At 52.8% G+C, this 25,712-nt stretch overlaps 2 protein-coding genes across 2 annotated transcripts; one reads left to right on the top strand and one right to left on the bottom strand.

The window, feature by feature from the left end:
* Positions 1 to 2,753: 2,753 nt before the first annotated feature.
* Positions 2,754 to 3,804, top strand: RASD1 (ras related dexamethasone induced 1; the record flags this gene model as incomplete). The annotated part of the gene is made up of 2 exons (XM_079725342.1): positions 2,754 to 3,039; positions 3,260 to 3,804. The coding sequence occupies 2 exons, from the start codon at positions 2,754 to 2,756 to the stop codon at positions 3,802 to 3,804; spliced, it is 831 nt and encodes a 276-aa protein (XP_079581468.1).
* A 3,148-nt stretch (positions 3,805 to 6,952) lies between these two features.
* Positions 6,953 to 12,705, bottom strand: MED9 (mediator complex subunit 9; the record flags this gene model as incomplete). The annotated part of the gene is made up of 2 exons (XM_079725060.1): positions 6,953 to 7,242; positions 12,485 to 12,705. 2 exons carry the CDS (start codon positions 12,703 to 12,705, stop codon positions 7,026 to 7,028), a joined length of 438 nt encoding a protein of 145 aa, XP_079581186.1. The 3' UTR covers positions 6,953 to 7,025.
* Between the last annotated feature and the right edge of the window lie 13,007 nt (positions 12,706 to 25,712).

The raw sequence follows: 25,712 nt of genomic DNA, 5'->3' as shown, positions 1-25,712 counted from the left end.
AGGGTGCCCTTTGGTGTCTGGGTTCCAGAGGTCTCCGGGCTCGAGGGGCCACAGGAAGCACAGAGGCTGATCTTACCCAACGCCTCTGCTCGCATACCTCCAGGGACAGGAAGCTCACCCCTCCACGGGCACCGCTGCACACACATCCTCTCTAGCCTTCAAGGACGTGCTGGCCCCCGTGGGCTAAGCCCTCCCTCTGTCAGGGCAAGACCAAGCACCTCCGGGCCTCTGACCCGCGGGTCACGCCGCCGTGAGGGGTGGGCCCGGAGTGGGGAGGGTCGGCTGTGATGGGAGCAGCCCGCAGCTGAGGAGGGAACTGCCGAGGAAGCGAGGTCAGAGGGGAAACCCAGCTCCGTTTAGCCCCGTCCTCTTCGTCAGGTGTGGCTGTGGGCTGGGGTGACACAGGACCCTCTCTGGGCGAGGAGTTGCTGGGGGTGGGCTCGGGCAGCAGGCTGGCGCTCAGCACAAGCATCCATCCACACGCCCCCTGATGGGGCCTGCCCGGCACTCCTCAAACACGGCTTTCAAGAACCTTCTAAACCACTCTGTGCCAGCAGACCAGGCTGTGGTGGACACTTCCTGCCTTGGGGTCCAGCTGTCCGACCCCAGCCCACCCCCAACGTTTGGCCAAATGGTTTAAGAGGTTCCCATTCCACTCTGAGCTGGAAAATTGCTTCATTGCAAGGAAATGATACAGGCAGGCGCTCAAGCATAGGAAGACAGATCACTGGTAACATCGTAAACCTGGACAACCTAGAGCTAATGCAATGGTGGGTGGGGGAGGGGCACACTTTGGGGAAAGAACGACAGGTGTGCTCAGGGCCTAATGAACTTGGCTGACCTGGGAGAACAAGTCTTAGAACCTGGCATCTGTGGGTGGGGATGGGCCCAGGTGCCAGGAATTGAAGGTTGAGAACCCAGGCTGGGCTCAGTACCCGCCACTGTCACCAGCTGGGAGGGGCCGGACCGGGAGTGGGAGGAGGGAGGCTCTGACTCTAGGCTGGGTCCTGGCCCACTGACAACCCCAGGGAGAGCTGTGTTCAAACCCTGGACCCTGCGGTTACTAGCTGTGGGCCCTGGGCAAGTCACTTCCCTTGCCTCAGTTTCTCCATCTGTAAAATGGAGGGAGTAATAGTTCCCACCCCTCACGGGTGCCACGAGGAAGGACCTAAGAACAGTGCTTGGCGTGGAATACATGGAATAAACACTCTCCTGGCCCCCCGCAGAGGGTGTGAGATTCTGCTGGAATCCTGGTCACAGAGGGCTGGCCAAGAAGCCCATGAGGCCCTGTGTAAACAGCTAGGGGTGCGGGCTGGCACCCCAGCATTGCCCACAGCTCCGACCTGCATGAATGGGTGGGTGGCAACAGCTAAAGGCCCTGGCTTTCTCCCAAATCAGAGAGCCTCGCCTGTCACCGCGGGGAGCGATGGCTTTTCCATGAGCTCCAGGCCAGAGCTGGCCAGCTCCAGCAGCCTCTTCCCCAGCCTTTCGGCAGCAGCCCACTCCTGGTTACTGATCTACCTGCTGCCCCCCCCCCCCCCCCGGTTTGTCCTGCGGCCTCGTGGGTCATTTACTATTGTTGTTATTACCAGGTCCTGCCCCTACACTGTTCGCAAGTTCTCAGCCAGAGCCAGACCACCATCTTCCAAAAGAGGAACCCGAGGTCCAGAGAAGGCCAGAGACTGCTGTGATGCCCACACAGCATTCAGGCTCACTCTGGCTTCGAGACCAGCTTCCCCAACTATAAAAATGGGAATGTTGGCCCACGGGACTCCAAAGGCACAAAATGCTATGGGGAAGGGAGGGGACATTGGCCTCAGACTGACTGAGGAAGGGCAAACCTCTGGTCCTTCCAGTCTCCGACAGGAAGATGACGGGACAGCCTCTGGCTGAAAACCCCTGCCAGGATCCAGTGGATCTCTGATTGGGAGAAAGGAGCTGAGCCTGCAGTAGAACGCGGGGTCGGGACGCTCTGGCTGCGCTGACTGCAGCCCTGAGCGTGGCTCACGGCTCCCCGTTCTGGCGGCGGGGCCTCTGCTGCACTCTGGCGGCCGGAGCGCGCGGCGCCCACCTCGCGCTGGCACGGCCGCCGGGAGCAAAACCCGCCCGGGGCGCGAAGGGGCTTACGCTGGGCCAGTTCGCAGAGCTTGTGAGAAGATGCGCAGAGCCCAGACGCGGTGCCTAGCACCAGGCAAGCACATGCCATCACGCTGCCCAGTGTCGTTATTCTCTGGGGAAACTGCGTCCCAAAGAAAGTGAGCGTGTGCGCGTGTGAGGCTGCGGTGGCAGGGGAGTGGGGGGTTCCTTGCCCCAGGTCAGAGGCACAGCCGGGACTGCGTCCCCGACGCCCTTACGGCCGCTGAGCCCCGCGCAGCGGAGAAGCGCAGGGTCCGCGCGCCCGTAGCCGCAGGCAGACCCTGCACCGTTTCCTTCCCGAGCCCTGCGGGCGGGAACGGGCAGAGGCCCGCGGAGGTGGAGGGAGCGCGCAGCGGAGCCCGCGGGCGTGCGCACCGTGACGCGCAGAGGCTGGGCGGGCGCGGGGCGGGGCGGCCACGCGGGCTGCATATAAGGGCAGTCGCTGGGCGCTGAGAGGCAGAGGTTTCGTCCGGGAGCTAGAGCCCAGGCGCAGGCGCAGCCCGAGCCCGAGCCGCGCCGCCCGGCCGCTCTGCCTTCCCCGCCGCTCTGCCCCGTTCCCCCAGCCACAGTCGGCTCGTCTCGCGGCCCCGCGCCCGCCCCCGCGGTCCCTCTGCTCAATGAAATTGGCCGCGATGATCAAGAAGATGTGCCAGAGCGACTCGGAACTCAGTATTCCGGCCAAGAACTGCTACCGCATGGTGGTCCTCGGCTCGTCCAAGGTGGGCAAGACGGCCATCGTGTCGCGCTTCCTCACGGGCCGCTTCGAGGACGCCTACACGCCCACCATCGAGGACTTCCACCGCAAGTTCTACTGCATCCGCGGCGAGATCTACCAGCTCGACATCCTCGACACGTCCGGCAACCACCCCTTCCCCGCCATGCGGCGCCTCTCCATCCTCACTGGTGAGCCGGGGCGGCCGGGCAGCGGGCGGGGGAGGGAGCGCGCCGCCACAGTGCCGGGGACCCCTCGTTCCCGGGCGCCCGGGTTGGAGGCGCGGTCCGCGGAGAGTTCGGCGCTACCCGCGCGGCGGCCGGAGCCCCGGCGTCGGGAGGCCCCTAAGTCAGCCCGCTTAAGTTGTCCCCTGGCGGCTGCCCTCACTCTCTCCTTTTCTCCTCCCCGTAGGAGACGTGTTCATCCTGGTGTTCAGCCTGGACAACCGCGACTCCTTCGAGGAGGTGCAGAGGCTCAAGCGGCAGATCCTCGACACCAAGTCTTGCCTCAAGAACAAAACGAAGGAGAACGTGGACGTGCCCCTGGTCATCTGTGGCAACAAAGGGGACCGGGACTTCTACCGCGAGGTGGAACAGCGCGAGATCGAGCAGCTGGTGGGCGCCGACCCCCAGCGCTGCGCCTACTTCGAGATCTCGGCCAAGAGGAACAGCCGCCTGGACCAGATGTTCCACGCGCTCTTCGCCATGGCCAACCTGCCGCGCGAGATGAGCCCGGACCTGCACCGCCGGGTATCGGCGCAGCACTGCGAGGCGCTACACAAGAAGGCGCTGCGGGGCAAGAGGCTGCGGCGAGCGGGCGGCGACCAGGACGACGCCTTCGGCATCTTGGCGCCCTGGGCGCGCAGGCCGAGCGTGCACAGCGATCTCATGTACATCCGCGAGAAGGCCAGCGGCGGCGGCCAGACCAAGGACAAGGAACGCTGCGTTATCAGCTAGGAACTCCCGCCCCGCGCGGACGCAGAACCTCAGGAGGCCCTCTTGTCCAAGAGTCAAGTGTCCGGGCCGTGCGTCCCGAGCCGCGTGCGCGCGCGCGCGCGGACGGGAGTCTTCCTTCCCAGCGCTCCAGCCTATTCACTGGGGAGACTCAAAGAAACCGAGAAGGGACCATTATCTGCTCCGGAAGGAAAGAGAGCTAGCTGAGCCCGGGCTCCCCCAACGTCCGATCCCCCGTTGGCGCCCGCTAGCCCCACGCGCCCAGCAGAGGTTGAATTTGCCTTGTTTCTCACAAAGACCTAAGAATGGGGGTGGAAATGGGAGTTAATCAGCCACCACCAGGCTTTCAGAAATGGGTCCTGCCGGCTGGAGGGCCAGGACAAACGGGGCATTATCTGTGATTGGGGGTTGCCATGACAGCTGGCCTGAAACTGAGGGCGGGGTCTGATTGTAGGGAGTGACTTGTTTACATGTGTGTGCAACTGCACAAAGCAAAACATAAAACTTGCACTTTATAGTAGTTCTGGTGTCACCATTTGACATGAACAAAAATCTTACCTAGGTGTTTGTACTGTGTGTGTCTTTTAAGTTAGTCTTGTTACTGGTTTTTTAATATAAAATAAAATAACTTAAAATGGAAAACCATGCTTCCTCTGCTTTTAGAAATAGGTGGAAGGGGGAAGGGGGAGAAGGGAGAGGCAGGTTTCTACTTCTGTGGAATTAGAATCCCCTTCCCCAGAGCTGGAAAATAATCCTGGCTTTCTGAAAATAGCTTCCGCCCTCCTGGGAGAAAAGGCTCCAAAAAAGCTACAGATGACTGGATGCCTTTCCATTTGGGGAGCCATTCCTTAGAATGCCAGGACAAAAATAAAGGACTTCAGGGTCCTTCCTAGAGATACATCTTTCCAGCTGTTTACCTGCCTAGTTTCCCCACTGGCCCAGCCCCAAGGGCCTCGGGGACTGGCCAGCGCCATCCTATACTCAGCACAGGCCCAGGACAACAAAGCGTCACCAAACCTGGAACCCGCAGATGGTTCAAGGGGTCCCTCGGGCCCTCTTCTGTGCAGGACCCTCATCCTGAGTCGGCTTCAGGCTCTGCCACATAGCCACCTGGATCCAGTCACAATCAGCAGCCCCGGCCCCTCCGGCTCCAGGAAGCGCTCGCCACCCACGTGGGGTCCAGCACCCCCTCTCAGCAGTTGAGGGCACCCGGTCCCAACTCGGGACCCACCTCTCTCTGCCACTTGTAATTGTGCACTCCTGGGGCAAGTGACGCCTGCCAAGCCCCAGATTCTCCGCCCGTGAAATAGAGAGAGCAGACGCCTCTGCTTGGGGTTGCTGTGAGGGCCACGGGCGACGTCTTACATGGTGCCCGCCAACAGGCATCCAAGTGAGGCATCAATGCTGTCCCAGGGAGGGCTTTCAACCGTTCTGGGGGACTGCCCCCCACCAGGACCCAACCCACCTCTGAGAGGAGGAATGGCAGCCCCGGGGGCTGACTGCAGGCAGGATGACCCCCGGGCCAGCTGCACCCTGGGGATGGATGCCACTCCCGGCAGGGTCAGCCCATGTTCACTGTGGTCTAGCTGATGTGGCCGTGTGTGCTGGGGGCTGGCGCGGGGGCACAGAGTGGAGGTGCCCACGGTTCCTTCTGTCTCCTCCAAGCAAAGCAGAGGTTTTCCTCTCAACTATCCAAAGGGGATGTCCTACTGTGAATTTCTCAGTACAAACCCAAAACGTCCCTACAGCAGAGCACAAGTTCTTTTAATCACACGCTTGAAAAGTGTCACAAGTCACAACTCTGGAGCACAGGAGAGGCCCATGAGGACCCCGTGTCCACCATAGCCCTCTGGGAGAGCCCGGCCGCCTGGTATTTATTTCTGAGCTTCGTGTCCCATAGTATCTGGTTGGAGCCTTAAAACCGGCCCACACACTACTCTGAAACATCAAGAAAACTGATTCAGTTGATAACAGCCCCATGGTAGAGCTGGTCTAACAGGTGACACCCACTTAAATTCAGAGCCTGCGCCTCTGGCCAAGGCCGCTGAAACCTGACACCCCCCTGCACACCTGACAGGTGGCCATCGGCAGACACGGACAGAACCCCTGCTAAAAACATCTTCAACCTACATTCCTGGCAACTGGCAGGCAGCTGTTAAGCCCCTGACTCGGTCAGCACAGGTTATGAGCCCGTTTCTGGATCTAAATGATATTCAGCCACCTGTCCTGCATCCTTCAGAGGCGAAGGAAAGAGATGCTCTTATCTCAGTCTGGTCACACTAACACAACGTCTGTCTAGGTGAAACAAAGGTGTTTATAAGCATCTATGAACCAGGCCTTGGCCGCATGACTGCCAGGTGCAGTTCTCCCCACCGCGAGGGGCCATCAGAACCGTGGCTCTGAGCGGAAAGCACATCATGACCGCCTGTTTGCACGCAGTGAGCAGGACAGAGGGGAAGTCATGGCTAAACCAGGAACAGGACTCTGAGAAGCTGGAAGAGGGGTCTGTTCACCTGGAGACCACGGCCGGTGAGACCACGTGGTCTGAAGCGGTCTGGCCATTCTTGGGCATGAAATGGCTGAACGAGCTACCTGAAGGTGACAAGGGACAGAGGATCAAGAGTCTCTGCCACCCACCCACACGTGGGAGGCAGAAACCTGGAGGCGGGGCTGCCAGCAGGGCCCTCGGTGGGCAGCCCACGGACAGTGACACCCACCCCGCAAACACAGAAGGAAACAACTATTCCAAAGCAAAAAGCCACCCTCAAGTCTTTAGGCACAGTGCCGTTCTCCCAAGGCCTTTTTCTATCCTAAACCCTCACCATGTGAGTGCAGGCCTAACTGTCCAGTGGACTCCACGCACCCTGCTGCTCACTCAACACTGGCTACCTGGATACCCAACACCTGGGCCGGGAGCGGAGGGGAGGGGCGGAGGGCAGCCACCTCCCTTCCTGCTTTGCCCCGGGATCTGCCAGCCCAGCCTGAAGGCCGGGCCGCGGCCCCGCCCCTCCGGCCTCAGGAGCCCTTCTCCTTCCGGCAGCAGGAACACAGTCATTATGCATCTGGACCGTGGGGACAGTACACAGGGACGCCCGGGGAAGCCAGCACGCACACCGGCTCCGCAGTCAGGGCCACGTTCAGCTAAGCAGGCAGTACCAGAGACCCCCTCCACAGGGCTGGAAGACAGGGGGCCCGTGCCCGCCTCGTCCCGGAGGCCAGCTTGTCTACTCCTTGGGGATCTCGAACATGCACAGGCTCTTGTACTTCTGCAGGAGCTCGTTCTTGGTCCGGACCTGCTCGCGGAGGCGGTGCAGCTGCTGCTGCTGCCGCTCGGGGCTCAGGTGGATGCCAGGCATGGCGCTGACCACCTTGCGCATCTCCTGGAACTTGGTCCTGAGGGCGTTCAGGTCCTGGTGGACATCAGGGCTGTCCTTGTCCATGCTGCGGAGGCAGAGGGCAGGTGTTAGCACCATTAGCCCAGACAGCTCCATCCTCGCATCCCCGCGTCAGAACACCTGTCGCCTGCGTCCCCCACTGGGCTGGGCTGGGCTGTGCGCCCGGGGGACGGGGCGGGTTCTTGCCTGTGCAGCCATAGTGCAGGCAGCACCCCACCCCCCAGCAGGCGCGCGCCGGACACTGAGCCCTCCTGCAGAGCTGCTTCCCCAGCCTGGGCCGTGGGTGCTGCACACACTGAGGCAACATTTGCTGAAAGAGTAGACGCCTGGCAAATAAGTTCCTAAGTGTCTGCTGAATCAATGAAAAACTCTTACCAATGTCATGTAACAAACAGCAAGTAACACTTGCTGAAATACCACATTTCTAATTTGAAACATTCCAGGCCAATCAGGAGACTATCAACGAGCAAAAGATAATTTTAGCTGATGTTCAGATGCTTGAACCTGTTAACATACATCCTAATTTCCATAGAGCTATTCATAAATTTTAAACTAGTTACAAGCTACTGGAAAATTTTCAGCAGGTACGTGTCCTCTCCCACCACACTCGTATAAATTCCTCGCCTTCCGGTCACGCTCATTTTAAAGGCAGGCTCCTACCTTCACCTCACAGCTATTATTAGCTGCCGAGAGATCCATGCTCCCTGTCATGACTAAATTAAAAGCAAACAACAAGAACAAAAACCTTCACCTATGATCTAAGAAACGGCCTGTCAGTTGCTCCTATAAATCTTTTAAAAGTTAGTAGATGGATGGATGAGCTTTTGAAAACAAGGCAGTTGAGACTAAAATCTAAAAGCTGATTCACAGGCTGTTTTCAAAGTCACCCACTGAGTAGCGTGAGAGGGGAAAACTGTCAATGATCGTTTATTTATTTTAATAAACGTTCATCCTTGATGGGAAATTTCAACCCAGATGGTGCTAGTTCATGTTTATTATTAATCATTTCTCTGCTTACGCAGACAGAATATCCATCTTTCCTGGTGATCCGCCGGTTACAGCTCATTCCTGACAAATGAGACGCACCAGGCCTGCTCACTATTTATCAATAGCTTGAACTTGGAAGCAAGATTTGGAGAATCAATAGTTTATTCTAGGGAACGAATGGCCAACCAAATATTTCCTCTTGCATTTGAGGCCCTCAATTTACACACACCATCAGTGGTACACCTTACCCCAGCGTCGAGGGAGCACCTTATATTCTAATTCTTTTATATCTCAGCTCAGATCTACAACCCTGGACAGACACCACCTGGGCTTCTGAAATCATTCCACTTGTGTGGCATATGTGCTAACACATCGTTACGAATTTAAGTCCCAAGGGAGTTTTGAAATTAAAATATAGTTTTAAGAAAACTGATTCACATCACACAAGTCTCAAAGGACAAGGTAAAAACAAACAAAAATATATAAAATAAAAATTAGGTGGGCTTCCCTGGTGGCACAGTGGTTGAGAGTCCGCCTGCCAATGCAGGGAACACGGGTTCGTGCCCCGGTGCGGAAGATCCCACATGCCGCGGAGCGGCTGGGCCTGTGAGCCATGGCCATGGAGCCTGCGCGTCCGGAGCCTGTGCTCCGCAATGGGAGAGGCCACAATAGTTAGAGGCCCGTGTACCGCAAAAAAAAAAAAAAAGGTAAATAACAAGGTCCTACTGTGTAATACAGAGAACTATATTCAATATCCTATGATAAACCATAATGGAAAAGAATATTAAAAAAATGTACATATATGTGTAACTGAATCACTTTGCAATACAGCAGAAATCAACACAACATTGTAAATCAACTAGACTTCAATAAAAAAAAACTGCAAAAAAAAAAAAAAAAAAGGGAGGGGAGGAAATTAGGAGCCATGTGTAAAGCCCACCCGGAGGGAAGCTGAGCTGGGGGGCGGCTGCGCAAGCTTCTCAGGCTGCCCGAGGGGGAGGCAGCGGGACCCTGACTCCAGCCGAGAGAAGAGATGGCCTGGGCACCAGAGAGCAAGCATGAGTTCCAGGGGGCCCGCCCCTGTGGCCAGTTCTGGTCGGCACCTGACTCAGAAGGAAACAAAGGAGACCAGGCTGGGTGGAGAAGCACAAAATCCACAAACCAGGGCAAGGCGAGGGCGCTCAGGACACTGCCGCATGGCTCGAGTGACAGGCCACTTCCTGATGGTCCTCTGGGCAGGCCCGGGTGATGCGCGGCGGTGGCCCGGTGGGAGACACACACTCGGGCACACCGCACAGTTCTAGCGGGTGAGCCTAAGAACGATGCTTCACTTGCAGGTGCAAACAGGCGTCAGCTGGGCAGGTGTGTCCACTGGTGACTCAGAAGCAGAAGGAACCACCAGGTCACTGAAGTCACGTCCTCCCAAACTCGAGAGGCATTTCTTTGATCTCTTGGTGGCATCCGACTCGGGAAAGAAATGGGAAACTATTTCTTCCTCCTCAAAACCTCTGACCCCCTCGGCCTCACGTCCCCACACCCCCAATGTCCTCCTCGCCGACAGGCCTGGGACCAGTCTTCTTCCCACACTAATGTCAGTGGCTGGCATCTTCCTAAAATAGTAGGGCCTTTAAATTACACCAGTTACAGGGCTTGAGGGAAAAAAATGTTTAATGACAGACAGCCAAGGCTTACAAAAGGGAAGTCCCTCTAATCCCTTGTCCCAGGTAAGCTCTGTTAACACGTGGTGCACATTGTTTAATATCGCTTCAAGATAGTCAGTAGCGCACAAACACACACATACTTTTCAGTTTGTTTTGACAAAATTGTGGCCACACTACACACATGGTTCTGATTCTTGCTTTCTTCATGTAAAATGCACCTTGGATGTCTGTCCATGTTAAGATGTACACGATCATACGGCTAGATTACTTGGCTGTTGATGGGTATGTGCATGTTTGCAACTGATCGCCTGCAATCCGAATGGCGATGACATCCCACACCTATACCCCTGTGTGCCGTGTGCCCCACTGTCCCCCGCCAGCACTGCCACTCCACCTGCCACCCCCCTCAGGGCACCCCCGGCACCTCCTCCCACTATTCCTGTGGACCCAGTCCTTTCCCCGTCCTAAAACCCTCTGTCCCATCTACCTTTACAAAACCCAGGCCTGAGCTCAAAAACTTCATATGGCTCCTCGGCTCCCAGGCAAGTTCACACTGTGTGTTTGTGTGCTTGTGTGTGTGTACGCACAACCTCAGGACCACTCGCAAACAGCCTCTGACCTCCCGGGCTCCGTGCTCTCTGCCCAAGAGAGAATTCCTCCAAACAGCCTACCAACAATCCCTATCTGGGCGCTTGGCCTTTTCACTCGGATTCGGCAAAGAAGACAGGGAAGGGCAGAGCTGCTGCAGGCGAGTCGTGGGGTCACCTCCTGGCCATCAGGACCCAAGGCCAGCCGCAGCCCAACCCGCCATCTTTCACAGGAGGATGCTCTTGAGAACGCCTCAAAACAACCTATGACTTAAGTATTACTAGTCCCAGTTCACAAAAAAAAAAAAGAGGCTCAGAGCAGCTGTTTCACCAAGGTCAGTACATCATAAAGCTATCATTTGAACCCACCATTTGAAGTTCATTATTATTATTACTCACATATTAGAGATAAAAAAATTAAGGCCTAGAAAGGCTACGTATTTACTAAGATTACAAGGCAAGCAAGCGTCAGCATGCAGATCCGAATTCAAGGCTATCTGACTTCAAAGCCCATGTTCTCTCTCGTGTACGTAACTTCTCGATCTTTAAGTCCAGCCCAACCCAACTGCTCTATCAGCGTGCAAGAATATACACCATGTATTTTCATTTTTCCATATTTTCCCTAAAACCAGAATAAGTATATTTGGGTTGATCTGGATAACGTTTTTATAATCAAGCACTGCCCTGGGATTGCAGGGTCTGCATTTGCGTTTGTGTTTGCTATGTCACTGCAGCCTAGAAGTGCTACTTGATGATCCCAGGCTCATGAGGACAGAACAGTCTGCCTTACCCGATAAACAGTATGTTTGCACCAAGTGAAGCCAGATGAAGTCAAGGTCTACTGTGAGAACAAATGCTTTGCAGCTATTTTAAAAGCGGTGGAGGGACTTCCCTGGTGGCGCAGTGGTTAATAATCCGCCTGCCAATGCAGGGAACACAGGTTCAATCCCTGGTCCAGGAAGATCCCACATGCCGCGGAGCAACTAGGCCCATGCGCCACAACTACTGAAGCCTGCGTGCCTAGAAGCCCGTGCTCTGCAACAAGAGAAGCCACCGCAATAAGAAGCCCACGCATCGCAACGAAGACTGGCCCCGGCTCACGGCAACTAGAGAAAGCCCGCGTGCAGCAACGAAGACCCAACCCAACCAAAAAAAAAAAAAAAAGAAAAAGAAAAACCCAGCTGGGCCAGTAACAATATTTTCATGTTGTGAGTAGCAATTCCATTTCAGCAAAACATCCAGGAGCACAATTGATGTTCACTTGAATGTTACTGTAAAAGTAACTTTGTTGTAATTTACTTTGTTTTGGTTTTTAATGGCTGAATAAAAATTTTAAGCGCAGGGGTTTACACTTTGTTATCATAAATAACGGTAAAAAAATAATTTGGGCAAATGTGGGGATAGGGAAGATTTTGGTTGTGTGTGTGTGTGCGTGTGTGTGTGTGTTTCTTCTAAGGGTCAGTTTCAAAAGTTAGGTAACCCGAAGACTGGCCAAAAGGAGACAATCACCCCGTGACACCATGTTAGGGCACCGTAAGCGCTGGCAGGCGGCCAGTACCCGTTTCCTGTAATGTTCCCATCATCACCCCTATAATCTCTTTGCATTATGGGTTATTCTCTCTCACGACGTTTTCCCTTCTAACTGGTTATCAACGTGGGGGTGAAAAGTCTGCCCTTTCACCTGTACACCCCACAGCACTTAGCAGTGTGCCACACATGGAATATGATACACATCTGTTGGATCTGTTAGGAAAGACGCCGAAGTGAGTACTATACCCCTAATTACAGGTGAGAAAACAGGCTCAGAGAAGCCTGACTGGCTTCAGGCCACCAGGCTGCACACGAGTGGTCTGACCGTAGCGGGGCCTGCCAGCACGGGGCCTGGCAACTCCCAGGGCCAGAGTCTGCTGAACTCTTGGAACGACTGGGGGTGGTCTCGGCGAGGCCGCTCCCCTCCGGGTCGGCCTCCTCCTTTGTACCGCGGGGCGCCCCCGGAGCTCGGAAACGTGACTGGCAGCGGGGGACTTGCGGGCAGCCCCCGCCCGGACCTTACCATTTGATGATGTTGTGAACCAGGGGGAGGAAGGAGCAGTTCTCCTCCGCCTTCACGCCGGCCGGGGACGGAGGCCTCGGCGGCGGTTGCGGCTGCGGCGCGGAGACCGGCGGCGGCGGCTGCGGAGGCGGCAGCGGCTTCGTCTCGGGCAGCGGCGGCTCTGCGGGTGGCTGCAGCGCATCCTCGGCCTGCCGGCCGACAGACACCCCCACGGAAGCCATGGCGCCCGGGACCCACGCAGCCGGTTAACGGGGCCGACGGCCGAGCGCGCCGGAAGTGTCTCGGACTCTGCACGTCACCACTGTGCGCCGCGGGGGCGGGACCTGGAGGGAGGCTGTGAGATCGCACGCCAGGGCGCGGGGCGGGGCCAGGGCGTGGGCGGGGCCAGGGCGGTCGTTACTAGGCAACAGGCGGCTGGCGGGTCCAGAGTGGCCTGGATTTGGCTGTGCCTGAGACAGCTAAATTTTTCCATAGTCAGAAATAGGAGGTGTACTTCAGGAATAACATCTTATTTCTATTCACGTTACAAAGAGGGTCCAAAAGCAACCAGTACAGGAAGACTTGAGATAAATAAGGCCTCGCGAAGAGGGGACAGCACCTGCTGGGCACCTGCAGGTGTCAGGCCCTGGGCCCACGAGCGTGGAGAATCCGAGGGAAAGGGCCCAGGGTTCCCACCCGTGCAGAAGCCTCCAGGGGAGAGGCCCTGAGCCCGCCCTAAGGACGCAGAAACAAAGAAATTGCGAGGGCCTAATAACTGAACACTTAATTATTATCATAATTATATTATCACTTATCATCTTCTGGATGACACACGCTGTGCTAACTATGGGGGAGGGGTTGGGAGGCTGTCTCAACTTCAACACGAGCGGGGATTGCCGAAGGGTATTAGTGCCAGGAATAAACATCGTATCTGAGGGGGAAGTCAACGTCAGGTATTCTCCGTACCTGTGGGCCAACGCCTTAAGCCCCTGGGTCTCAGTGTGCTCACCTCTAGAATCTTCTTTAGTTCAGGGTCATGGCGGAGCCTGAACTACTTTCCAACTTCAGACACACGGCTGATCTCCAAAGGTGTCCTTTGCATGCGCTCTCACTCCCTGCTATCTTAGGCCAAAGTGGGGACTTCTCCTGGGTTTGTGGTTATGGTCCTCAAAACGAGTCCTCCCGAGCCATGATGTGGGACTGTGTGATACGCTTCTGGGCAATGGGGACATGCATCCTAAGCTTGGCTAGGAAAGCCCTGCCCTTCCTCAGCGGCTTTGGAGAGGCAAGGGGTCCACAGTCATTGGCAAGAGCACTTAAGAGCAAGGTGGCTGGTCTCAAGGAAAGCCTCAGTAGTGATATTTTCAGATGCATCTGGAGGGGTCTGTGGGGGCAGGTCCTAGGGGAGGGAGAGTGTAGAAGGAAGTGGGGAGGTCGGAGGGTGTGCTGAGGGGCGCTTTGGTAGCGGGCCTCAGCACAGCTTTCTTGTAAGAACTGCCCGGGGCACCCCACAGGGCGAGCACGGGGAGGGGGTGGCCTGCTAACCATGGGCCTCTCCCCCAGGGGAAATGTTCAGGGGTCCTGGTGGAGAACAAGGAGGAAGGTCCTGCTGGGACAGGACTAGATGGGCTTGAAGAGACTATACCCCCTTGGAGTCATCTGGGGAGATAATGACGGTATGATAATAGTAATTACCACAACTACTGTGGATCAAAAGTAGGTACAAGGAACAGAGCGCAGTCATCTCATTTAATCCACAAGAAAGCTCTAGAAGGTGGATGTTAGAATCTCCATTTTATAGATGGTGGATTCTGGCCCCAGGGTCACACAGCTGCCTGATACAAAGCCCATGGTCTTAACCAACACAGAGGACACCTCAGGTCCCTACCAGTTCTGTGACTGTATGATTCAAAATGTTAAAGTGAGGTTTTTATTCAGAATCAGAAAAGGAATCCAAAGTTCATCCACAATCTCCCCATTGAAATCACATGTCATCTCTCCCTCCCAGTGTGTTTATAACTTCATTACAAGCCCCGACTTTATTGCTGGCAGAATAATGAGGACATATCTTTAAAAAAAAAAAAATGGGCTTCCCTGGTGGCGCAGTGGTGGGAGTCCGCCTGCCGATGCAGGGAACATGGGTTCGTGCCCCGGTCTGGGAGGATCCCACATGCCGCGGAGAGGCTGGGTCCGTGAGCCATGGCCGCTGAGCCTGCGTGTCCGGAGCCTGTGCTCCGCAATGGGAGAGGCCACAACAGTGAGAGGCCCGTGTACCGCAAAAAAACAAAAACAAAAACAAAAAAAACCCCCCAAACACTTCAGATATAAATAGATATGGCTAAAGAAAATAAATTGAAAATGTAGGAAGCAGGAACGAGTAGGGTGCATTGACAGTTTGCCCTAAAAATAGTTAATACAATTAGCGGTAAAGAGTAAAGCTGACTTCATAACATTGGCAAGAAAAATGTTGGATGTCAGAAAAATACTGCCTGTGCTGGTTTCAATAAGGCTGAAATTACCACAGATGTGTGTCTGCTCAGAACTTCTCTGTTAAAAGTTAAAAAAAAAAAAAAAGAAAAAATAGAAGCCCCACTGATACATAAGGACTGTGTGGTGTTGATGTCCCTGAGTAAAGCTCTCTGCTCGTTGAGCTCTTGGCTCTCCCTGCTTCTCATGGGCCCCTGCGGGCCAGCTGGTGGCCAGGCCAGGCCCCACTCAGCCTGTTTGAAGCTGTGTGACTCTGGACTCTGCACAACCTCCTTCATGCAGGCATACAACCTCCCAGGAAGACCGAACAGGTTATGACACATAAATCACCTTGAAAAGTCCCCAGGAACAGTGACCATCACTTCTTACTTTTCAGACTTAGGGATTTCTCCTTCACCAATTGACAAAACCCGGACTTAGGGCACTTAAGAGGAATGAGCTGGATCAATGCCCTCCAACAGAAACAGAAGCAAAGCCACTTGGGTCGTTTTCAGTTTTCTAGTAGCCACACACACAAAAATCAAAAGAAACAGGTGGAATTCATTTCAGTAACATATTTTACTTAACTCATGTTTCCAAAATATTACCGTTTCCACACATAATCAATACTAAAAATGATTAAAGAGGTACTTAACTGGTTTTTATACTGTCTTTGAAATCTACTCTGTATTTTACATGCATAGCACATCTCAGCTGGAATTGCCACGTTTCAATTGCTCAGGAGCCAAACGTGGCCAGCGCCCGGATCTGGGTGCTGCAGGCAGGGAGATGGACACATATCAACCTGGACAGATCGCAATCCAAAGGAAACAGAGTATATTGCTACTTATATAAATATTTGCAACATGAAAAATAACACTATGTATCGTCCGTAGATATAAGACATACATGTAAAAGTGTTTTAAAAGGAACTGAAGGGTGCACCTCATACTCACGGAAAAGCGGAACGTGATATAACCGGGACTGCAGCTTTCTGTGTGGTGTTGTATTTCTTTTATAGATTATAAGGAAAACTGTGAACGATTGCCAAGTGTGGGAGGGATATCTTAGAACCCAGGCTTTGCTCTTTCTGGCTGTGTGATCTCGGATAAGCCATTTATCCTTCCCGTGCCTCAGTTTCCTTATCTGCAAAATGGAATCATAACAGCACCTAACAGGACTGCTATAAGGGTTATAGGAGTTACCACGTGGAGAGGGCTTCAAACAGTGCCTGACACTAGGAAGCAACCATTGAAGCTTTAGCTACTACTGCTACTGTTCTATTACATTTCTCAAAAGAAAAAAACCTCACGATTACTCCTTCTGAAACAAACTGTTACTACAAGAACACACTTAAGAACCAGGCTGCATCCAAGCCTTGAACTTTCTGATTCTCTAAGTGGCTCTACGCCACAAATAGCTATGAATGTTCTCATGATACATTTCTGCTACCTGAAGTCCAAAAATAGTCATTTCTCTGTCAGACAAACATTGTGGGGATTGTTAGACTGATCATGTCGTTGAGTGATCAGGGCTTTTTCTTCAAAGTTATATTCTTACATCTGATTCATCCTTTTCTTTCATTAACTGGAGCCTCAGGCGGGTAGGAAAAGCTACATGATACTTTGACTTTTGTGAGTTTAAAAAAAAATAGGCAGCAAACATGGTTCAGGCCAGCACAGTGCGACATGTACCAGGAATCAGCTCGTCCGAGCCACGATTCACGGCTCAGACCTCAGGACGAAAGCTTTTCCTCTGATCCTCCCTGAGGATGGCCTTTCTCCTCTCGGAACTGGATTTGATTTTCTTTCTTTCTTTCTTTTTTTTAAAGTCTTTATTGAATTTGTTACAATATTGCTTCTGTTTTATGTTTTGGTTTTTGGGCTGCGAGGCATGTGGGATCTTAGCTCCCTGTCCAGGGATGGAACCAGCACCCCCTGCACTGGAAGGTGAAATCTTAACCACTGGACCGCCAAGGAAGTCCCTGATTTTCTTCTTTTTATTCCTTTCAACCTTCCTCTCTTACTCTAAGATACTCCAGAATGCCCAATTTCTCCTCTCACTTATGTTAGTGTTTCGTTTCTCAGAAGCACTCCTTTGGGGGCATTTCAGCACACGAATTTGACTAAGTTTCTTTCAGACTCAGAATTTTCTCCATAAAACCTTTCCTTTAGTCCTTATTCCTTCTTCTTGTTATCTTTGACCAGACCTCCATCTGCTTTGGATATAATAAATATGAGAGGCAATCCATTCCAGAAACCCGTTTTTGTCTAAAATGGTTTGTTACTGTCCCGATGCCTTACACCGTCTGACCTCTTTATCCAGTCATTTTCACTCAAATGATTTGTGAGCCAAGTTTTTTTCTGTCTCCTCAACAGCCTCAGTCTTAACCTGTCCTGTTAACCCTTTTCATCACTTTCATTCCTCCCTTTTTCTGGAATTAACCTTGTTTCCCTTATTGGATTTATTGTAAGCCTTTTGACTCTCGATTGCTAATTCCAGTTGCAAAATTATAGTTAAAAATTATTATGCACCTGGCGTGCTGGAGAGGACCGGGCATCTGCTGCCTGTGGGCGGCGTGTGGCTGGTCCTTCTGCCCTGGTCCCATGGCTGGGTTTTCCAACCTCTTAGTATGGGAGGAGTTAGCCTGTAACCGCAGACATTCAGAATGTCCCCAAACTGTAGAGGCCAACAGGTCCCAAGCTGAATCCTGGAAGCAGCATCGAGAGGGACCAGCAGCATCTGTCCCACTGTCCATCCTCTCCTCACCACGTCTTTGGAAATGTGGTCTGGTGAGCACTGAACATTTCCTGCTGATCTTCGGCTCAGCCACACAGTGTGACCCTAAGAGCCATCAGAAGATCCCCCTGCCCGTCCAAATGTCGTGTTCTGGCCCCTGCTCTGTGCCAGGACCTGCCAGACCTGCCAGGGGAGAAGGAAGGCGCTGGGCCCGGCCACAGAGGAAAGGACTGGGGGTCCCAGCTTGTCCCCGAGATGCCCTCGTCTTCCAGATGAGAAAGCAGGGGCCTGGGGAGGCTGAAGGAGTCACCTGTTGGTCGAGGAACTGGGGTTGACATGTGATGCTGACATGAGGAAGAAATCAGGAAGCGGAAGGGACAGATAGTTCAGTGATAACGGGGTTTCCAGCCTATGCATGCTTCCTCCCCAGCATGTTTACTGGATATAAATCCGCAGGAAGTGTTGTCGCAAGAATTCAGGGCTGATGGTGAGGAGAGGGCTGAGTGCAGCCCCAGAGCAGAAGGGGAGGGGGTGTCATGCCTCTGGGAGCATCGCTGGTTTGTGTGAGTCATGATTTTTCAGGTGGCCTTAGTGACAGTTGACAAGGGGGTGGCTTCTGTCACGGCCTGACCAAGGGCTGCTGCGGCTGCAGGGAGAGAAGACAGCATGGAAGACCGTCCCCAACCAGGGGGACCCAGGAGCTCCCTGTCCATTTTTGAAAAGTCCTTGGCAGCCAGGCTTACAGAAAAGCCAGCTGCAGACTAAGGGCTCCCGGGGACAGCACTGCCCTCCAGCCCCGCCCCGGACTGCCAGCTGGTTTCCTGGGTGAGAGCTGGGTTTTCTTGTAGTGAGAATCAGCGGGGAAGGAACAAAGGTGCAAAGTTAACCTGAAGCAGTGACAGGAGCCCCTCGTCATGTGACCTCGGGCTGCAGGGGGGCCCCTGAGGGGCTTGAGGAAGAGGCTCCAACCCCACATCTGCCAAGTACCAGCTCCGTGACCTCGGACGAGTGATTCCACCACCTGTACTCGGGCATTTCAGTAGGACCCACCCTCGCCCACCTGGGCATCCGGGGGTAAGAGACCATCCCGTCCAGGGTCAGGCACAGCACCCAGGGCTCCGGGCCCCAGGGAACGGAGTTAAAGGACGATTCCTGCCCATCCCTGCAGGTGGTTTCCTGTTCTTTCTTCTTCTGTCTGCAGTGACACATCTTGGGAGCCGCCCATACACAGTGCCCAGTTAGCCAGCAGCGCAGGAAAAGCAAGTCAGACATCAGAGCAAAGAGAATCGTGCTACGGCGTCTTCCCTCCTGTGCATTCGGCGTTTCAGCTCTTGTTTTGGTGTCCCGTGCAGCCAGGCTCACAATCTCGTCATCATGTGATGCTGCTCTGGGGACGGGAGTTTAGGGGTTAGTCAGCACTGATGGAGCCCGGCCCCAGGCACACGAGGAGCGAGGATTGTGAGGACGGGGGTTTGACTCTGGAAGCCAGTCGTCTTGCGGGGGTGGGGGGAGTGAGAACATTACCCGAGGGACAAGGCTGGCGTTGGCCGAGAATTGATTTCCCCAGAGGAGATACTTGCTGACCCCCCTGTACACGCGTTTCACAGGCAGATCCACTGCATCTGGTCTGAATGACGTGGGCCCTGCTGGGGGTGGGTGGGAGGGGGTGGGAGGATAAGCTCTCTTCAAACGGCCTTGGCAGGAAGATGGGAGAGAAGTGGCGAGGCTGACCTCCACGCGCCCAGCTCCTGGAGATCTTGGTGGAGGGGTAGGGGTGGGGGTGGGCGGGTGAGCAGGTGGGGGAGGGAGACTGAAACAATCTATTGTGCAATGTGGACATTTCTTGCAAGACAATTTTTGGGCTCAAACGTCATCCATTGCCTACATGTGCTCTCCTGACCTCCACTCCAGCCCTGGGGGTGAAGGGACTGAGCTGAATGAGTCCCCATCCTCTCATTCCCCTTGGCCGGTGACTGGTCTAGAGGCAGCCGTGAGATTGTGCAGCCATTGATATATCAGCAGAAGTCTGTTGGTGGAGCTTCCAGGAAAACTTGCATTCTTCTGTGAAAAAGGGATAAATAAATGTGGCCGGGGCTGCTAGTTCCTCCCTTCTTTCTTCTTGGGATGTGGGTGTAATGCCTGGAGATGCATAGCCATGTTGACGTCATGAGGCTACAACATGCAAAAGTGGCAGATACCGAGCTCCGGTCTCTGACAGCATCATTGCACAGCTGCACAGGCCAACCTCCGGGCTTATTAGGTGGGAAAAAGAGGCCATCTCTTACTAGCCCCTAATTCCATCCTAAATAACAATTTCCTTAAGGATTTTTTTAAATTCTAAAAATAATATTATTTTAAAGTCTATTAACAAAAAAATATTCAGTGAAGGAGTTTTGGGAAAGTGAAAAAAAAAAAAACCACAGAAGAAAATAAAAGCTTTCTTCAAACACCTAGACATCCATGATTAACATTTTGTTGTCTGTCTTCTCCTACATTTTAAATGTATAGGTGTTTTTAAAACAAATTTGGGATCATGTTTTTTTTTTAAGGATTTATTTATTTATTTATTTATTTTTGGCTGCATCAGGTCTTAGTTGGGACATGTGGGAGGCATGCAGGATCTTTTGTTGTGGCGCGCAGGCTTCTCTCTAGTTGTGGTGTGTGGGTTTTCTCTTCTCTAGTTGTGGCACGCAGGCTGGGCGGGTGGGCTCTGGAGTTGTGGTGTGTGGGCTCCAGGGTGCGTGGGCTCTGTAGTTTGTGGCATGCAGGCACTCTAGTTGAGGCGCATGGGCTTAGTAGTTGTGGCACGTGGACTTCAGTTGCCCCACAGCACGTGGGATCTCAGTTCCCTGACCAGGAATCGAACCCGCATCCCCTGTATTGCAAGGCGGACTCTTTACCACTGGACCACCAGGGAAGTCCTGATCACGTTGTTTTGTAAACTGTTTTTTTCCTCTTAACAAGTTGCTGTGAATGGCTTCCCATATAAGCTAATATTCACTTACAACATGGTTTTCAATAAAAGGATGCATGCAAAAAACAAAACAAACAAACAAACAAAACCACCCTAAACTAAACCAAAGAGAAAAAACAGCAAATTCCTGCAAAAGGCCAATAATAGCCAAGATTCTTTGAGGGACCAGGCACCCTGAGAAGCCTGCAGGATTTTGGGAATCCCAGTGATGGCAGGGAACCTTTGGGGACCATTTTTACTGAAATGAAGCAATTTTCACTTCCTCTGGGATTCCTGTTTTTTAAGCTGTCTTGGAATCTCATTTCAGCCTCTTAAACACTTTAAAAAGGAAAATGGTTTATTATTGGTTCCCTGTCACCTCTTTCTGCCAAAGGGCCAAGACACTAGATCTTAAAAGTGACATATAGCTGTACACACACCCACGGGTACAGCATGTAGCGTTACCTTAAAAAGTCACTGGAGAGTGATGCAGGCCCCCCTCTGCCCCCTGCCTGGCTACAACTACACCTGTGATGTCTTCACCTCGATAGGCACCCACGCAAAGCCCCAGCTTTCAAGCAGCAACACACGGCCTCCCTCCGTGGGCTCAGCGAGACCTGGAAGGGCTTTGAAGGGCATCGTGTCACGCCTTCGTCCGATTTACAAAACAGAAATGTAAACTCAGCTCTACCAGGTGAGTTTATAATCTAAACACACACCCACACGAGAAAGAGAAGATTAGAAATTACGCTCAAGAGCAGGGTTTTTTTTCTTTCTGGAATTAGAAAACAAGTCATTGGGATTCCCGAATAGGCAACCAAGAGGTCAGTTACCAGGGTAACCAGATAAAACTCTTAAGTTTTGAAATGTGAGAATGTTGTCCAGCAGGCAGAGTTCTTTTGAGCAGGGAGCAGACTGGCACGTCGTTCAACGTGCTGTGATGAGCAGTTCCTGGGTGTCCAGGTGCTGGGACGCAGCAGGAAACACAGCAAAGTCCCTGTGCTGCTGGAGCTCGGATGCCAGGCCACAGCCACAGTCTACTTGGCTCCCACGATTAAAATCTATATGACATTTTTTTTTTTTTTTTTTTTTTTTGCGGTACGCGGGCCTCTCACTGTCGTGGCCTCTCCCGTTGTGGAGCACAGGCTCTGGACGTGCAGGCCCAGCGGCCATGGCTCACGGGCCCAGCCACTCTGCGGCACGTGGGATCCTCCCGGACCGGGGCACAAACCCGTGTCCCCTGCATGGGCAGGCGGAATCTCAACCACTACGCCACCAGGGAAGCCCTATATGACGTATTTTTAACTTTGAAGTATCACATACATCCAGAAAGGTTCATGAGACATGCAGTATACAGCCTGGCCAATGTACATAAAGGAGACACACCCATGCACCCAGCACCTCGACCGAGAGACAGGGCTTGAACAGCATCTCGGAAGCCGCTCTGTCACGATCTCCCTGGGAGTGAGCACTCCTGACTTCTGACGCCATCATAGATTCGTTTCATCTGCTTTTGAACTTTCAATAAGTGAAATCCTAAAGCAGGTACTTTTCCCCTGGCTTCTTTGTTCAGCATTATGTTTGTGAGATGAACCCACATGGGGCGAGTAGGTGTAATTGTCATTGATGTAAAGTGAACTGTTATGTGAATACCCCTCTGTTTGTCCATCCACGGTGGCCGAGCAGTTAGGAGGTTCCAGGTCTGGGACTGTTACGGGATTCGGTGTCCAGCTGCCCCCTGGGAGCGCAGGCGCTGGGCCACAGCTATGCCTGTGCTCGGCTCAGCAGGTGCTGCCAGGTAGCTTCCCAGTGGCTTATTCCGGCTTCCCCTCACATCAGCAGCTCCGCATCCTCTCCAGCATGTGACACTGCCTGTGCTTTTCACCTTAGCCACCTTGGAGGTGTGTCTCTGTATTGTCTTCCACAGCCTTTTACAAGACAGGCTGGGGATAGGTAACAGGAGAAAGGTGTCATGGCAGGTTGTGATGTCCAAAAATGGCGGTCACCGTCTCCCCGGGGACCCCCTGAGAAATGGTGGGCAATCACTGTGCTAGCTATTGTCTTGTTCTTGACTCAGTGAGAATATGCTGCATGTTTTACTGTTAAGTGGGAGATTTGCTGTAGGTTTTTGGTAAAAACTGCAAGTTAAGGAAATTTCCATCTATTTTAAGTGACTAAGTTCTTAGTAATTTTCCTAATAAACTTCTTTCATTGATAAGTGTAACTTCAGTTTAATAGACAATCTTTTGACTAGAAATGACCCAGATTCCATCGCTGGTGACTGGATCAAGAAAGACCAGTTTGCCCACGCAACCGAATTCTCCCTGAGACTGGAATTCTCAAATTCTTGCTGAGTTTGAGGAGCAGCTGGAAAGCCCAGCAGGGAAACCCTGCCGGGGGCATCGCCTCTGCTCACTCCCCGTGTAAAACCATATCACGTAACTCTCTGACCATCAGCATCTTCATTTGTAAATGATGGAGCTGGACCAGGGTTCTGGCCATAAGATCCTTGGCTGTGAGTCTCTGAGGCTATAAAGGGGACAATAAACTGGAAGGTAATACGTATTCAAACACCAAATAGTTACTCAGTGGTGGGATTGTGGGTGCTGTTCATTTTGAAAAGTTCTTAGTGTGATTATATGGCCTTTTTCATAAAGGAGAGAGTGTGCCATGGGCCGTATGTTTTCACCACAAAAGGTACACATAACACTCTGTTCTGCTGGAAAAGAAAGAACCAGGAAAACTGGATTTAACAGTCAGTCTGGAGGATTACTGAGGGGTGAATATCCATGGCTGACCTTCTGAGGCCCAGCTGTGGGCTCTGTTTTTCCCTGTTTTGGGGACTTAAGCAAACTGTCCTTTGACAGGAAAACAGAAGCCCCGTGAACTGGGCTGTTGCAGAACTGTACCAAACTGACTGGAGAAGTCAGTTTCTGTCTGATTTACCGAAGCCTTTTTGACCCTGGTGCAGCCGCCAGCAACCAGCAGTCAGCAAATGGCAGTCTGCTGCGCGGCATGCAGGATCTTAGTTCCCTGACCAGGGATCGAACCCGCGCCCCCTGCAGTGGAAGCTCGGAGCCCTAACCACTGGACCACCAGGGAAATCCCCCTGTCTGGGTTTCTTATGAGCCACGGTACACGGGATAGACTATGGGGCAGCAGAAAGTTATTCTGAAAACTTGGTCAAGAAACATTTGTTCCAATCCTCTAGCTGCCTGTCATGGCAAGGTCTTGGCCAAATGCTCACAGATCCTGAAGCTGGACAGACCGGGTTCAAATCCCAGGGGCACCACTTACCAGCTGTGTGACCTGGGTACATACATGACCTCTATTTCTTCCTGAGTAAACCTGGAATAACAAACATATTTAGCTCAGAGGGCTTGTATAGGTTAACTGAACTAATCCATGAAAAGAGCACAGTAAATGTTCGATAAGTTTAGCAGTGGTGATGGTGATGAAGAGGAGGACGATGGTGGTGATTATGATGGTGACAATGATAGTGATGGTGGTGGCAATGATGGTGGTGATGGGGATGATGGTGACGATGATGGAGGTGGGGGGTGTTATCACAATCATGGTGACAATTAAAACGATGATGGTGATGGTGGTGATGGTGATGATGTTGGTGATGGTGATGATGATTATGACGGTGATGATGGTGGTGATGGTGATGGTGGTGATGGTGGTGATGGTGATGGTGATGTTGGTGATGGTGGTGGTGATGATGATGGTGATGGTGATGGTGATGATGGTAATGATGATGAAGTGATGATGGTAATGACGACGATCACGATGATGATGGTGATGGTTGTGGTGACTGTTTTGTGTTGCTCTCAGACTATTGATAGTGATGCTATTGGCTGGGAATGCCAGGAGCGCTCACCTTGTCCTGTACTACTTGTCGCAAGCCCCCAGAAGCATTTCCCCTTTTGGAATCAGTGTTGTGGCTGGACCAGCCCCTGTGGTTCTTTGTACAATGGCAAGATATACCTCAGCAATAACCATCAGGGAACTTTGAAAAAGCAAGGTTTATTACTCACAAGTCCTGGAAGGTACCCAGTGAGGTCAGAGAGAGAGAGAGGGCACAGACCTGAGGTTCTACCGTTATTGGGGTTGAGGGTGGGGTACCTAGGGCTTTTCAGCTTTACTCTTTGTTGACAAATTGAAAACATAAGAGTGAGAATTAGGGTGTTGGGAAGGAAAAGTGGGGTCACTCAAGCAGCCAGTTATCTGGGTCACCTAGGGCTTTCTAAAAGGAGAATTTCCTGGGTGGGGCGGCCTGGCCCTTTATCTGCTTGTGTAGCTGGTAACTGTGTCACACAGCTGGCAATATGTTTATTCGAGATGGATGTCTCTGAAATGAAAGCCTCGGCAATCAAAAGCTTATTGTCAGGCACTTACTTTAGAGCGAGGGTGGCGGTTAGTATGAACACCTTTTGGCCTATTTTTACATCAGTCTCTAAGGCCCGTTCCAGGAGGTCTTCTATGAAATCTTTTGTCATCCAGAGAATCAACCCAAAGATATCAGCTGCAGGACCACATGTCAGCAGGGTCCTGGGGTCCCCTCTTGCAGCCTGAGTTTAGCTTTTGTAGCTCACGTAGGCTGCAGAGCAAGCATCCCAGGCCTGCTTTCTACGATTGCTTGCAGCCCTGAAGATGTTGAACTGAGCTGTGATATCTCAGTCGGGCATAACCACCTGTACTTCAGGGCTAGAGATGTACAGAACAGTGACCAGCGGGCCCCTGCCTCTCTCCAAAGAGTGGATCTCCTCCATACCTTCGTGGACAAAGCGCCACCTCCCTGGGCACCTGGTGTGTTAACAGGTCGACTCCCAGAAGGCCCAGATGCTGTCTGCTTCAGAGTCAGTGCTCTTTACAAGCCTGCGATCACACAGCAGACCTTGCGGTGTCCTCCCTCTTCTCCGGCGAGGCCTGTCTTCTAGAGCCATCTGGGTGATGACACTGGCCTGCGGCTCTACCCTCTGGTCCTCTCAGGGATGCTGCAAAGCTCGGGGTGGCTTTATTACTCTGTCTGTGGCTGAAGCCGAGAGCCAGAGGCCTGAGCAGCAGTGGCCACAGCCCTGTGATGGC

Source organism: Hyperoodon ampullatus, assembly GCF_949752795.1.
Source record: "Hyperoodon ampullatus genome assembly, chromosome: 19".
NCBI lineage: Eukaryota > Metazoa > Chordata > Mammalia > Artiodactyla > Ziphiidae > Hyperoodon > Hyperoodon ampullatus.
This window is presented reverse-complemented; position numbering and strand designations above follow the sequence as displayed.